Source organism: Ursus maritimus, unplaced genomic scaffold, assembly GCF_017311325.1.
Source record: "Ursus maritimus isolate PB19 unplaced genomic scaffold, ASM1731132v1 scaffold_1, whole genome shotgun sequence".
NCBI lineage: Eukaryota > Metazoa > Chordata > Mammalia > Carnivora > Ursidae > Ursus > Ursus maritimus.
Genome location: NW_024423343.1, coordinates 28,855,956 through 28,870,720, shown reverse-complemented (window position 1 = coordinate 28,870,720; position 14,765 = coordinate 28,855,956). Strand labels below are relative to the sequence as shown.

At 47.1% G+C, this 14,765-nt stretch overlaps 1 protein-coding gene across 1 annotated transcript in view; it reads left to right on the top strand.

Annotated features, from left to right (window-relative positions):
• Positions 1–705: 705 nt before the first annotated feature.
• ADAM23 (ADAM metallopeptidase domain 23) overlaps positions 706–14,765 on the top strand; it is a 165,641-nt gene continuing 151,581 nt past the window's right edge. Inside the window, exons 1-2 of the mRNA XM_008687554.2 lie at positions 706–907; positions 2,086–2,303. Of these exons, the coding sequence (XP_008685776.2) occupies positions 706–907; positions 2,086–2,303 (420 nt within the window). The remainder of the gene's footprint in view (positions 908–2,085; positions 2,304–14,765) is intronic.

Sequence of the window (14,765 nt, the reverse complement as noted above, 5' to 3'; positions counted from 1 at the left end):
GAGGCAGGTAGGTTTCTCTGGTTGATTGTTTCCTCCAGATCATCTTTGTCTCTGGCCAGGAAACCCCCTCAGGCTTCTTTCTTCCCCTCTGGCTAATCTTTGATTGCCAGCCTTCCCCCTCTCCTGCCCCACCTCCGAGGATGCCACTGTTACCTCTGATGCTGCCTGGGATGCTGCATCACCCTGCTGCTTCCCCCCACGCCCCCCCCTCCCTTTTCCTCACGATAAAGCATGCGCAGTGCGTCCCGTGCCAGGCAATAGCAACAGCATCAGTATCAGCATCAGCATCAGGACCCGAAGGCGCGCTCGGGCGCGCTCTCGAGGGCGGGGCGCACGCCCGCGCCGCGCGCCCCCGCGCCGCTCGCTCTCACGCGCCGTCTCAGCATCCTCAGCCCCAGCAGCAGCCCCCGCAGTTGCTGGAGCGGCCGCGCCCGCCGCAGGGAGGGAGGAGCATCTGGGGAGGCTCCAAGTTGGCTGAGCGACTAGGACCCCCGGAATCTTCAGCGGCCGCCCGGGAGGTGCTGAGAGGCGAGCAGGGGAAGGGGCGACGCCCAGCCTCTAGTCCTGAGCCCCGAGCCCCAACCCCCTGCCCGCGGCCGCACCATGCGCGCCGAGCCGGCGTGATCGGCTCCGCCCGCAGCCTCCCCGCAGCCTAGCCCGGCGCTCTCGCCGGCCACACCGAGCGGCGCCCGGGAGCTATGAGCCATGAAGCCGCCCGGCAGCAGCTCCCGGCGGCAGCCCCTGGCGGGCTACAGCCGTCCCCGAGCCTCCGGCGGCCCCCACGGCGGCCCCGCCGGCCCGGCGCCTGCCCGCGCGCCGCCCTGCCTCCTGCTCCTCGTCCTTCTCCTGCTGCCTCCTCTCGCCACCTCGTCCCGGCCCCGCGCCTGGGGGGCTGCTGCACCCAGCGGTGGGTATGGCCCCAGTGCCCTTTGCATTGCCTTGCCCGCGGGGCCCTGCAGAGGAAAGCGAAGGACACGCGGGTCCGTGCGCTCCGGACAAGTCCCGGGCTCGGCCTTTCCCAGCCACCCTGCCTGCCTCTCTCCACCTCTCTTTCCCAAGCCCCCGTTCATTCCAGTTCACTTTTTGAAGTCCATTTCTGTTGCATTCACTAAAAGCCCATTCCAATTACTGTCGGTTCCACTGGAAGGTATTTAGTGCATGCGGGGTCCCTCAGCGATCTCTGCAACTTGGCAGAGGGGAAACCAGTGGCCGGTAAAGGCAGCGAGGGAGCAAGTTGCTTCTTGGGTGGAGAGCCTGAATGTGAATGCGGGAGGATGTAATAATAATTAGGGGTAATGTGTTGTTTCCTCAAATCGCCTCCTGGGTTTATTCATTGCTGTTGGAATTAAGGTGGGGGAGGGAAACTTCGGAGGTAGAAACCTTTGGTTTGTAATTCTCAAAATGCTTGTCATCATAATGAACAATTAAGATAATATGATAGTCAATACATTGATGATTGGAAATCAGTGGAAGCAGAAAGCTGGCCTTGGCAGAAAAATAAAAGAATTGGAAAGCTGCCAGCATCTGCTTCCCTCTATGGCAAAGGATTTTTGCTCATCTCAAAGTTTAAAGCAAAAGGAATTGCCTGTTTGGTTTAATGAATCAATTAACAACCCGTATCCATGAATTCAGCACTCAAGGTATCTTAGGAGCGAGCATTCTTAGCTCTCAGATGGGATACTCCTAGTCAGAGTCCCATTGAGCTCCTGTAGACTCAAGAGGAGCGGCGGAGATGAGGGTCAGAACCTCAGAGCATGTTCATTTAATGTCTTCCTTCAAGTCCATGCCGCCCCCCACCCCCGTTCCCCATACTTAGAAGTATAGATTGGAGACTGGTGAGAAATGTACATATAAAACACAAACAAAAATAAATAGTCCATTATTGTATAAGCCTCATTGGCTGTTAACCTATCCAGGCCATTTCACTGATGCGATAACTTGCTTTGCTGTGTCTCTACTTCTTACCTGCTTAGACCTAGAAAAGTTTGTTTTTGCAATTAATGGAAAAACACATTGTAGTATTTATGTGTTTATAGGGTATATGTGTGTATTTGTGTATCTTTGTGCACCCCTTCTCCCCTCCAGTTCCCCATTGGAATGAAACTGCAGAAAAAAATTTGGGAGTCCTGGCAGATGAAGACAACACATTGCAACAGAATAGCAGCAGTAATATCAGTTACAGCAATGCAATGCAGAAAGAAATCACTCTGCCTTCAAGACTCATCTATTACATCAACCAGGACTCAGAAAGCCCTTATCATGTTCTTGACACAAAGGCAAGGCACCAGCAAAAACATAACAAGGTAGGCATGGGTCTGGGCATGCAAAAGTAGCTGCTGTGAAGTTTTCCTTTGATTTGATTTTCTGCCAGACTCTGATGTCACAAATGTTGCTGCAGCATTTTATTAGTAAATCAATTAATATTATGATAGGGGAGAAACTGGAGGAAGTAAACCTGGGATCTCCTGAGATAGGATTGCTGTTTATTTTTTTTCTCTCTGGCTCTAATGTGGAACTTGAATTTTCTTATGGCTTTTTAAATTCATAGCTGGAATGTGGTCCAGGTATCTTTCAGGTGCATTGGGCACTGAACAGGCGTCAAGTGAGCATGTTTATGGTCCTGACTTATATCTGCGAGGCTTTATATAAGGGTGCAGGGTTCTACCTCCCATGGTGAAAAATGCTTTCAGGCTGCACACACAAGATTGCTATAACAGGCTCTTTGCAGATTCCCTATCAGTTTTTCACTTAGAAATTGAGTGTTTAAATATAATTTTAAATTTCTTTAATTGATCAATAGGAAAGAATACTTCTTTTCTGATGTGTTTTCAGTAGGCAAACAATTTGGTATTTTAAAAGATTATGGCAAATATAAACAAACTGTACAATGTAGAGACCAGTGTGGGCCAGCATAGTCTTTCAAGACTTTATCCGCATTCGTGGTGAGTGGTTGCTTTACTTTCATGCTGGTTCAGAAAGTGGCACTGATTTTTAAAAAGGCATTCAACAGAAGATGAAGGGGCTTAATGTTCAAAGAGTTTGAAGGATCTTTTTTTCTTGCTTACTGTTCTTTATTTGAGTTAGTCATATTTTGGATACCAAGCAGATTTACACAATGGGTCAGTGTCTCTGCTCTTTGTCAGGAGAGAGAATAGAGCCTGTATGTCAAGTATTTTGCTCTGGACTATACCTGTCCAATGGAGAAAAGTAGTAACTGTCTAACACCTAGAATTTAAGAAAAATATCAGTGGTTTCTATCATTGTTTTTATTAGTTTTCTAAAGTGTAGTTAAGTTGTAATGGTATTTACTCCCATTTTACAAATGGGGAGTTAGAAATTTAAGACTTTTGAGTGTCTTTCCCAAGATTATGAAACATCTAATATCAACTTCAAGAAGCCTGAACATTTCATTTTTATTACTTTTTACAAGTCAGGTTTCTGAGAATATGCTTCCTTTGTATTGACTATTCTTGGAGCAGTTAATTTTGTTTCACAGTCTTATGAAGTGGCTGTTACCCACCTACGACATCTGCTCCTATATAACTTCATGGGTTGACTCCTGGATCCTGTCTGCCCATTTGTCATGTTGATAGGAGGAGTGAGTGGTGACTTTAAGGAAGAAGAATCCAAGACCCTCTTGATAAATGCATTGGGACCCATTTTATGGCTTTCCTAATTAAGGAGATCTTCTAGGGCTGAGTGGCAAGTTCTCAAACTCCAGTGCCTTTGCATGGGGTGCTGGAGGCATAAAAAACCAAACCAAACCAAACCAAACCAAACCAAACCAAAAACTGCCTTAAAGCCCATTTCAAAGAATGCTCAAGCCCTCCCGAGCTGAGATTAAAAAAAAAAAAAAATCTCAGTGGAATATTTTTATAACAAGTTTTGGTGGCAATGGCTGATGCTTGTCTTGTGGTCCAATGTTAGGTGGTTTTGTTGGGTGGGACGTGGTTTGGCTACTCTATATCTTAAATTTTATGATAACAAGGTTTGTTAAACTTTCTCCTGCCACTCGTATAGATTTCTCACTATGGAACACATACTTGCCGTTGGAATGATTCTTCTCCTTTTCCACCCCCCATGGTGGGGGGAGGGAGGCTGTTCTTTTATCTTAGAAGAAAATGCTTACATGGAAATTATATTTGAGAGCATTTTTCTCCTTTTTCTTATGAGTTTAATTGAACAAACAATTGTTGTACATTTCTCTTGTGCAAAGGAGTAGGCTAAAGATTCAGAGATAAGAGATAAGGGGTACAAGGCTGAACAAGACATGGTCTGTCCCCCAGGAGACACAAAAATGAGATAAACAAGATTCTAAAAGGTGCCCCCACATAGGTATAAACAGTGTTTTGTGGCGTGGATTCCCTGAAATTTCCCTTTGTGTTCTGTGATTTCCCTTTTATTTCTGTTTTTAAGCCCCTCTTGGACTAGTTGACAAAAAGTGTGCCATATGTTTTCTGCTGTATTTTAAGATGACTTGCCTAATAATAGTGATGAGAGATATTTGTCAGTTCGGCTGCTTTACAAATGTTTCAGTAAGAGAGAATCTATAGAATTTCATCATTTTTGCTTTTATAAAAGAAGTTTTGATTTTAATATCTATGTATGAGGTACCTTTTTTTCTCTCCTGATTTCATTGCACTCAAGCACATTTTAATGAATGCCTTAGAAATGCTGAATCACTGTGCCATTCTCATGGATCCTTAGATTGGGAGTAGAGGTGGAGAGGGAAGTTCCCAGATATAGGTTGCAAGGCAGGGCGTCGTATTTATTTCGTAAACATTCAGTGTTGATCAGTCCTTATTACTTTACAACTGTGAAAGTGAAAATGTTATTAACTCTTCCAAAATTTGTGAGTTTAAAAACAGATTGTGCAGAGCACCTCTGTAATACCAGTGTTTCTGAAAACCTGAAAGTTCTCTTTGTCAGAGATTGTCTAGGAACCTTTTTATCTCCAGATAGGATGATGTTTAACTTATTGTCCAAATTGCCATTTTTTGAGAGTGACAGTGAGCATGCTTAATAATCATGCTAGGATAATAGGCATAAGCCAAGATGGTCCAGAGCAGATGGGGAATGTGGTCACCTAAGATCTAAATGGTTATGTTCCTTGAGTTTTGGTGCTTACCCCAATTCAAGTTTCTTCATAGAGTTTTATTTTCTGATGAATTATTGTAAAATTTTTTCTTACTTGCTAGGAAGTCAGTTTACCATTTTGTAGACGTATCAGGATATGAAATGGAAAAATTTAGTTTTGCTTTGTTACCAAGACTTGTCTTTTTTACGTGTAGAGGTTTTTACAAGCAAAAATGGAAATATATGATCACTGGGCATAAGCATTTTTGAACTACTAATGCAATGTATTAATGAAATGGGCCATACATTTAAAAAGAGGGTGAAACAATTTAGATTTATTCATTTATTCATTTACTCATTCATTCATCCATTCTGAGATAATCCTGTGATAGTTTGTTTCTAAGAAAGTTAATGAACCTGTAGGGGAGGAAAAATAATTGTCCCTCTACCCTTCTAAATTCTTGGCTGAACCACACCCTGCAATAAAAGACAGATGAACAGGAGGAAAACAAACAGAAGTTTTATAACATGTGTATCTCCTGGGTACATGGGTGAGACCCAGGAAAACTGAGTATCTCTCCAGAATGGCCCAAGTCACTACTTTAGAGAACACTTCCAGCTAAAGACAAAAGATGCTGGGGTGGGAGGTGGGGAGCCAGTTGTGGGAGGCTGTCAGGAAAAGCAGAATAAACAACGGTAGGGTAAGTCTTTGCCTTCTCTGTTGATGAGAGTTCCTAGAGATTTAGAATCATTGTCTTCCTGATACAGAGAGAGGGAGAGAGAGCGCGCGAGAGAGAGAGAGAGAGAGAGAGAGAGAAAGAGAAAGAGAGAGAGACCCTTACAAACGGAGATTTCTTATAAAATGTAAATGACTCTTACAGAAGGACTTCTACTCCTGTTTTCAGAACTTGTCCTCTGTCTGCTGTTTCTTAGAAATAATCAGCCTAAAATAATCCTTATGCCAAAGAAGCATATTTTAGGATGGTAGAGTCTCTCCCCCTCAAACCTTTTCCTGCAACTTTCCTTTAGTCAAAAATTACTTGCTCTGCATGCTACTCCCTTTGGAGTCTTTCCTGTTCTTGTTGGGATGGGTTGGAAGAGGCACGCTATACATAGCACAGGGACTAGGAAAGATGAAAGTCATCTCCTCTGACTTTAGTTGGCGTGCACACAGACCTTCCCTACTGTTGGTGGGGAGCCAGAGCTGGTGTGTGGGACTGAGAATATGCAGGATATGACCTGCGGGTGAGGGGGTACAAGCCACCCGCATAGGGATCGGCAGGTAGCCCCCCTGGCACCTGTGCAGTCCTCCATCCCAGGTCATGGATGAGCAGGAGATAGAGAGCAGAGCAGCAAACACCTACTACTTACAAGGTGGTTGAGGCCGAGGTTACTAACTTTTCGAGGGCTTACCTCCTAAGTGGCTATTTTAAAGCTATTTATTTATTTATTTGTTTTTTTATTTATTACAAAAAAGATACTTATTTTAGAGAGAGAGACTGAATGAGCATGAGGGGCAAAGGGAGAGGGAGAGGGAGAGAGAATCTCAAGGAGACTCCCTGATCGAGCATGGGGCTCGATCTCACGACCCTGAGATCATGACCTGAGCCGAAACCAAGAGTTGGGTGCCCAACTGACTGAGCCACTGCGACGCCCCTGAAGATTTTTATTTTTAAGTAATTTCTACACTCAGTGTGAGGCTTGAACTCGCCACCCCGAGATCAAGAGTCATATGCTCCACCGACTGAGCCAGCCAGGCGCCCCCTAAGTGGTTATTTTAAAGGGTGCTCTGGGAAAAGTGAAGCAGGAACTTAGCGTGGGAATCCTAAACTCAAGGTCTTATCTAAATGTCCAGACTGTGGGTGTGAGCAGGGTTATCATGCTGTAAAATGCCCAGGCAGCAACTCAGAAACAGCAAAAAAAGTTGTTTTTCTCATCACAATTGACCCCATGCTTAGGTACTAATCTTTAGGGAAAATTCTAGGCACTGTCAGGATGGTGGATAATAAAGACCACTGTCAGAGTTTTGGTCACTTAGCACATGAAACATTTGAGCAAAGCAAAAATGCCAGTCAGCAATGTCAGTAGACAAATGAAAGTTTGAAGTCCTGTCCATAACCATTCCCTTCTTTTGTTGAGATCCAGCCAAGAAAGTAAAGGTTAAGGTAGTTCTTTGGTTACAGACTTGGGTGAGGTTATGAAACACTTGTACCTGTTGGGCCATCTTTCGTAAGTTCCTCTGAATATGTCCAGAATTATTAATATACATGGAGCAGGTGGTGCCCTTTATAGCATATACGCCTTCCTCGGCCAATAAGTAATCTGAAGCTAAACGGTTATTCCAAACCGTCTCTGCTAGAGAATCATGTTGTCACTGCGTTAAGATTAGGCTTTGGTATAGCAGCCCAGTGTGTTCAGCCAGGGTGGCTGACAGGCCGGTGTTTGCCTTAATAATTTGCCTTTGGGTGCCTGATGCAGCAGCGCCTTGCCCAGTCCCTGCGAGGGATAGTACCAGGCCTGCGCCCAACATAATGGGAGTGAATGCTGCATATTTTGATGTCGGGGGGGCAGAAAGACAGATTGAGGGCTCAGTCCAGTGATTTGTAAGGGTAGTCCCAGGGAGACGAAAGTGTACTGATATAGACAGACGGGACTTCCCAGGGGCCAGCAGGGACGCAAATGCATTGGAGTCGAGGGAAGGAGAAGTGCACATATGGAGAACCACGTATGTGTGAGATGCCTCAGGGCACTGGACCCACAGTGGACCTCAAGTGCTTGATCAAGGTACCTGAAATAAGTTGAGGCTCCCCCTGAATGGCTGGGCCTTGAGGCCCAAGACCATGGGGATTGTGCTCCTAGGGATAAAGTGTAGTTCGTCTTCATCCACATGGTGTTGGTACCTGGGGAGATATGGAGGACTCCAAAGGGCGTGTGCGGGCTCCTGCCAGGTGCCACATACCGTCTTGCGAAGTGTCCTGCATGGGAGCAGTTGAGTGCCACAGAGAGCTGCAGGACAAGCTGCAGGAGCTGGTGAGGTGCCTTCTGTTGGCCAAATGGGGGCAGAGTCCGTGAATCAGCTGGCTAGACCACTAGTAGGAGATAGCGTTTGTGGAGTCCAGTGACATGCCCCGAAGTTACAGCAGTCCCCCAAAAGGAGCTTAGATTTCTGTCCATTGTATAAAAATATAAGGCTATAAAAATATTAAGGCTTGAACGGAAGCTCCTAGTGGTGGCTGTGGGGAAGGACTCCTATAAGTGTGGTCCTTCCAGAGGATGTTGAGGGGGCTGCTGTTGTGGTGGCAGAATCTGCAGCCAGGAAGGGGTCCTCTCAATGGAAATGAAAGTCACAGACTCCCAGGAGGATGCATAGTGTGGGCCAATCTAATGAGTGTGGTGAGGGCAAGCATCTGAATCGTGTTTAAAGGGGCCCCCGGAAGGTTGTGAGATGGTCACATACCTTGGTCTTCCCAAGCTCAAAGACACAGCGGAGAGCAACTTGGCAGCCAGACTACCACCTCACACCTGAGTAGCAGGCATAGTAGTAAGCAAGGGGCTCTGGGGTAAACACATAGTTAAGTGCAAAATGTCACTCGAGGGGGTCATCAGCAGGGAATTCAGATAAACAGGCATCTGGTTCAGCGTCCAAGTCCTGGGGAGTGCTCGCCCTCATCAGCTACTGTGTCTTTCTGGGTGTGTCGTCTCTGCTCCAGTGGGAGGTTGCAGAGGCAGTGTTTGCGATGAGGTTGTAGGCTTGGGTATTGTCACAGATGGAGGAAGCCATCCCAGAGAAGGGTGGCTTTTTCAGGTGGTTACGCAAGAGAGGAATTGAAGGGTCGGGGGTCTAATAAGGTTGCGTAGATATGGGATGCCCTGATTAGGGTCTGCTTTAACTGTCGGGAGCATTTACTGGTATCACAAATTCTTAGTAAATTTTGGGGGTCCTTGGGATGCACCTTGCAAATAATTAGGCAGTACTGTTCTCCAAGGAGGTCTCCATGCATAAATAGTAAGGGTTGGAGAGGCACCTGGGTGGTGCAGTCAATTAAGTGTCCGACTCTTGGTTTTGGCTCAGGTTGTGATCTCAGGGGGTGATATGAAGCCCCACATTGGGCTCTGCAGTCAGCATGGTCTGCTTTTCTCTCTCTCTCCTTCTCCCTCTACCCCTTCTGCTCATGTATGCTCTCTCTCTCAATAAGTAAGTAAATAAATCTTTTAAAAAAATAGTAAGGGTTAGAGGCACCTTTTGTAGCTTGGTTTAAAGAAAACTTAGTCATATGCTCCTAGAAACTTAATGCTTGGCTCTATATTAGCAGAGGTGGGTCTGAGCTACATAAGCCCATCAGCCAATTGGGTGTGAAATTAGGGCCATGTAATGATCAGTGCTCAGGGGTCAGGATATCGGTGAATACGTAAGCAAGACTGGAGCCTTTAAGCTAGATACCTGGAGGCTTTTGGGTGCAGCCCCTCTAATGGCTGGCTTCCAACTTTTGCATCCCCCCACACTGGGGTGCGGTTGTGGGTGAGTGCTGTATGGTCCAGTGACTTTCTAGTGTTGCTTCTCTGGGTGGAGGAGAAGCGCCATGACCCAGATGGCACACAAAGCGCAGAGTGAGGCCAGCAGCAGTGAGCATCTGTATTTTATCGTTGTGCACCTGCCCACTGCCTGCCCCATAGTGAAGATTTATTGTGGGTCAACAGTTCATGGGTAGCCTCCTCCAAAGTGGGGTAGGGCCAAGTGGTGTAATCATATTGCCATGCTGTCATCTTCTTTTTTTTTTTTTTTTAAGATTTTTTATTTATTTATGTGACAGAGAGACAGCCAGGGAGAGAGGGAACACAGCAGGAGAGTGAGAGAGGAAGAAGCAGGCTCCCAGCGGAGGAGCCCAATGTGGGACTCGATCCCGGCACGTCGGGATCACGCCCTGAGCCGAAGGCAGACGCTTTAACGACTGCGCTACCCAGGCGCCCCCATGCTGTCATCTTCTGATGTTGCTGGTGTCAACCAGCCTGAGTCCCTCCCTCTTCCCCTTCTAGAGCTCCACACCATCCCTTCTGTGGGTCCCAGTGCAATTATTTCCCCCACCTTTGGGGAGGATGGGTAGGAGAAATGAGCCCTCCACTAAAGTCACTATTCATTGGCATTTCAGATGGAATTTACATATCAAGCAGGTAGGTGTGCTCAGGAGCAGCACAGTCGGTCTGTGTTTTCCTAATGGGCCAGGACTAACTATGACCAGGCGGTTGTTGCTAACTACTTGTCTCTGATTAGGTTGCCAATGAGTATTGGAAGGTGAGATGATCAACATTTTAAGTTTGTAAAGGGACTCAAAACGGCTGGGGAAAATGTAGATAATATCGTCCTGTAAGGTGAAAGCATCAGGTTCCCCCATGATCACAATCACAGGCAGCATGGCCCGGTGAGCCCAGTTGGTATGAGGGTCATTGTGGCCATGTGGCCTAGAGTCTAAAGTGGTAAGTGCCTCTGGCAGCCAGAAAGTCCATTTAGGAGTCCGATTACTACCTTGTGACTTAAGGAGCAACTGGATGCCCTGTAGGAGAGCCCAGTGCTAGCCCAGCGCTGTGTTACATGGGCAGTAAAATGAGATCCTTGATCTGAGTCAATGATGTCTGCAGGGCCGAATGGGAATAGGATGTACTTAGGAAAAAAAGGGATTATCTGCTCTGTAGAGGTGTTCCTGATGGGTGTAGCAAGCGACAGGTCACTAAAGGGTCCACACATGTCATTGTGAAGTGGATGGTGCCCACTGACAGAGGAAGTGGCCCTATGAAATCCACCTGTCCCCTCATAGAACCGAAGCATGGCAGGACAGCGTGCAGTGTTTGGTTTGGGAGCATAATCGCAATTCAGAACAAGCAGAATGCCCTGTCGTGCGTCCAGGTCACTGTGGCAGCAGCTCTGCCATGACCCGAAGAGCTATGGGACGACTTGGCCAGGGAATAAAGAGCAGGGAAGTGGTGACTAAGAAAGGTCAGGATGGTGGAGCCAAGGATTGATGCATGTGTGGGGGGGGCCAGAAGCGGGTTATGGTTTGGTGCTGGTGGTGGGTGAAGTGGCAGAAGCTTTGGTCAAGAATTGGTGGCCGAGAGCCCCAATTGGTGGTGACGTGGATTTGTGCCAGGGTTGCCCCTTGCAGTGAAATACAGTCTCTGGAGTGGTAGCCTTTGAATGTGCTGAAAGGTGGGTAACCTTAACTGTGTAAGTGCCTGGCCAGTGTCCCTTCAAAGTGGGGCAGCCCAAATAGGATGGCCTTGAGTGGGAAAATTGTCCTGCTGCCATTGGCCTGACCAGTACTCTATCCTGTTAGCAACCTCCCACGAATCAGTAAGAATATGGATAAACGTTTTGTCATGGGCAGCGGCGCTCTGCACAGCCATTGTATTGCTACAAGCTCAGTGAGCTGAGCCGACCCGACTGGCCGTCTTTGATAAGCATGGTGCCACTGGCAGGATGGTACACTGCTGCTCTCCAGTGGCTTCCACTGGGTACGGTGGTGGTGCTGCCATGGGGGAAATACACAGTCCCCCTTCTCATTCCATCTGCTCTTCCAGGGGCTACCAGAGACTTAGGCAATGAAGACACTGTCCATCAGTTCTTCAGTCTGTGGACAGGGGACTGAGGAGCAGGAAAGCTATATCTGACTGCAATTTGGAAAGACCCGTCACATCAGGTTTAGCCTGTTCCTGAAGGTACCATTCCTATTTTAGCAGAGAGGCATTTGTAGCTGTGCAAGCCACCGTTGGGAGGCATCCCTTGTCCATGGCATAATGGTAAGGTGGGTACACAGGAGAATGGGCTCCATTACCACGAAGGCCTCTATTTCTAACAAAGCCAATAAGCAACCAGAATTGATGTTCTAAGGGGGTGTAGTGGGCAGCTGTGGAGGGCAGCTGTGTGGTGCAGAAGCCTAAGGCAGCCAGGAGGAGCCATGTTTAGTCCATAGGTAGACTCCAAGATGCATAATCCTTGGTGGCCAGTGCCTCAACCTGGAAGGAGGAGCCATGGGGATCTGGGGGTCAGCTGATGAATTGATCTTTGTGTCAGCTGTAAGGCTATTGTTGAGCTTCTCCCCAAGAAATGTGGAGGATTTGCATGTGATTGCATAAATAGGTTTAAGAATGATGGATAAATACAGTATGTGTTGTCTCCAAAATATGGTAAGACATGTTGAGCTTGCCATAGTATGGTGGGGGGCTGAACAGTTACCAACCGATGTTTAATGATGAGTGGAATTTTCCAGCCTTTAAAGGACCAATTAGTACTCAGAAATTAAATAGTTGTGGCTAGCTCTTGAATCTTACGTGGGGTAGTAGCCCACCCTATGTTGTAGGTGGGTCACCGGTTTTGCTGAGGCCTCTCACACCCCATCCTCTCAGGGGCCCTACATTAGAAGGTCATCAGTCCAGCACCACATGGTACAAGTAGACCACTGTAGGAGTTTCCAGGTCTTGCTGTCAAAGCCTGTGGGCAATAGCCGGCTGTTAAGAGAGCCCATAGGCAGCCAGGTGAAGGTATATTGGGAGCCCTCAGAAGTGAAGGTGAACTGCCATTGGGATTCCTCAGTGACTGATACTGAATGGAACATATTAGCTCGATCCATCATGGCAAAGTAGTCTCTTGGAGCCCTCTGAATGTCCTTGTCAACTGGAAAATGTTGGGAATGGGAGCCTAGGCACTTAAATTTCGGTGGTCAACTGTAGGGTGCTACTCATTAGTAATGGGCTTTAATATCAGCCAAATGGGAGAATCGAAAGGAGAAATGGTGTGTTTAATGACTTCCTTTAATACATTATGCATTATAGACTGCAGTCCCTCGGTCCTTTGTCACAAATGATAATTGGGGGTTATTTACCCTCTTATTCAGAAGCTGGCAGTCATATTGGCTCCCAATGTACCGCTCCCACTAGAAAACTCAGGAATTTGGGTTTGTTCCAGTTGGCACAATGGCATGTCAAGGCAAACGTACCTGTAACGGGAAAGGGTAGGGCCAAAGGGGCCTTCAGTGCTAAAAGATTTTTCATAAAGATTGTTCCAGTAGTGGCATCCAGTGGAAATTGAATGCCTTCTACTCTGCTGTTATGCCTTGTAATTTAAAGGATTCCCCTGGCTTATGTTTGGAGGGGTTCCTGGGCAGCACTGTAATTTGGGTTCCAGTGTCAGTGAGATTAGTAAAATGTTGTCTATTATGTGTGTCACAATTAGAGATAATTGTTCTAAGGGGGTCTAATTATCTAGAGATAATTAGAGAAGTTATCAGAGGAGGGATAAGTTCAGGGTACTGCTGGGTGCCTAGGGCCGGGGCATTGGCAGCCCATCTCAGAGATGAGGATATGGGATCCCAGATCCTACTACTGGGGCTGGCGTGCTCCAAGAGGTGATGGCATCTGTCCTTGGTGGGGTTTGTGGGGGGCAGCTGGCGGTCCCTTGAGGTGCCCTCGGTGCCTGAGCAAAGGCTTCTAACTTGTTTTTGGGCTGTCCAGAGATTAGGTCATTAGGGACCCCAGATCTCCAGAGTTGCTGATGCAGTGACGCCTCTTGGTGATCTCGTGAGGGAGGGAGCTGGGTCAAGGCACCACCTGTCAGTAGGGACTGAAGAGGGGCCTAGAAACTCCCAAATTCCCTAGGGCCCCTCCACTGGGTCCTGGCTGAGGGGGCAGTGGGTTCCATTTGCCTTTACCAGCAAACGAGATCAGGGCTTCGGGAACACTCATTTTCATGTCTAGCTACAACACTGATGCAGTCTAAAGCTTATTGTCTTGTGTCTGACATTTTTATGAGTTGTAACAGCATGGTCTTATAATTAAGAAGAATGCCCTTTAAGAAGAACTTAGATTCTGGCTCCAAGGGCATCTCCTCTGGGTTAGGAATGGTCAGGGGTCTGTGGGGGCCTGATGCTCAGCAAAAGTATCTGTCCATTGAGCCATCTCAATTTTACTTCAGAGGAGGTGCACTTTATCTAGAGTTGTCCACTCACAGTGAGCCCAGACTTGCTTGGTAATAATGTGACAGACAGACTGATGGGCCTAGTGCCAAGCCATAAACATCGAAGTCAGGAGAGGCAGAGTGTCGTCCTCCTTATCTCTGTGGCCTCTGGAGGTGTGCAGTGGTCTCTTTCTCAGAGTCCACCCCCTTTTGTATTTCTTTTGCATCTCCTCTCCTCTCCTGGTGGCTTGATGCATTTGGGAGTGCCCTTGTTGTGGTGACAAATCTGGGCACTCCTTCAGGGGGGCTCCTCTAATAAAATGGGCCCTGAATACCATGGGATTTTGAAACAAATTATGAATTTTGGGGTCTTTGGCTAATCTAACCAGCTTGTGCATCTCAGCTGCTGTAAGCAAAAGCTTGAAGCCAATTCCAAAGACTCATGAGAGCCAATCAGTGCCCTTCTTCCCCTCTCTTTGGACATATTTTTCTAGAAAATGTTGCATTTGTATCATGGTATAGTTAGGCATCTCTGTTTTGCATTCATGCTGGTCGTCCTTGGGGGTTTTGGCTTGATGGGTAGTAGCAGGAGATGCCTGAGACAGAGGTGGTCTCTTCCCCGGCTCATAAGCTGCTGCCTCCTTTTCTAGGGTGTCCCAGTCAACTTCCAAGGGGTTGGGGTCCTCCTCCACTAGTATAATATTAGCCAGTGTATTTGGGAAAGCCCCCAAGCCCCAAGAACGTAGCA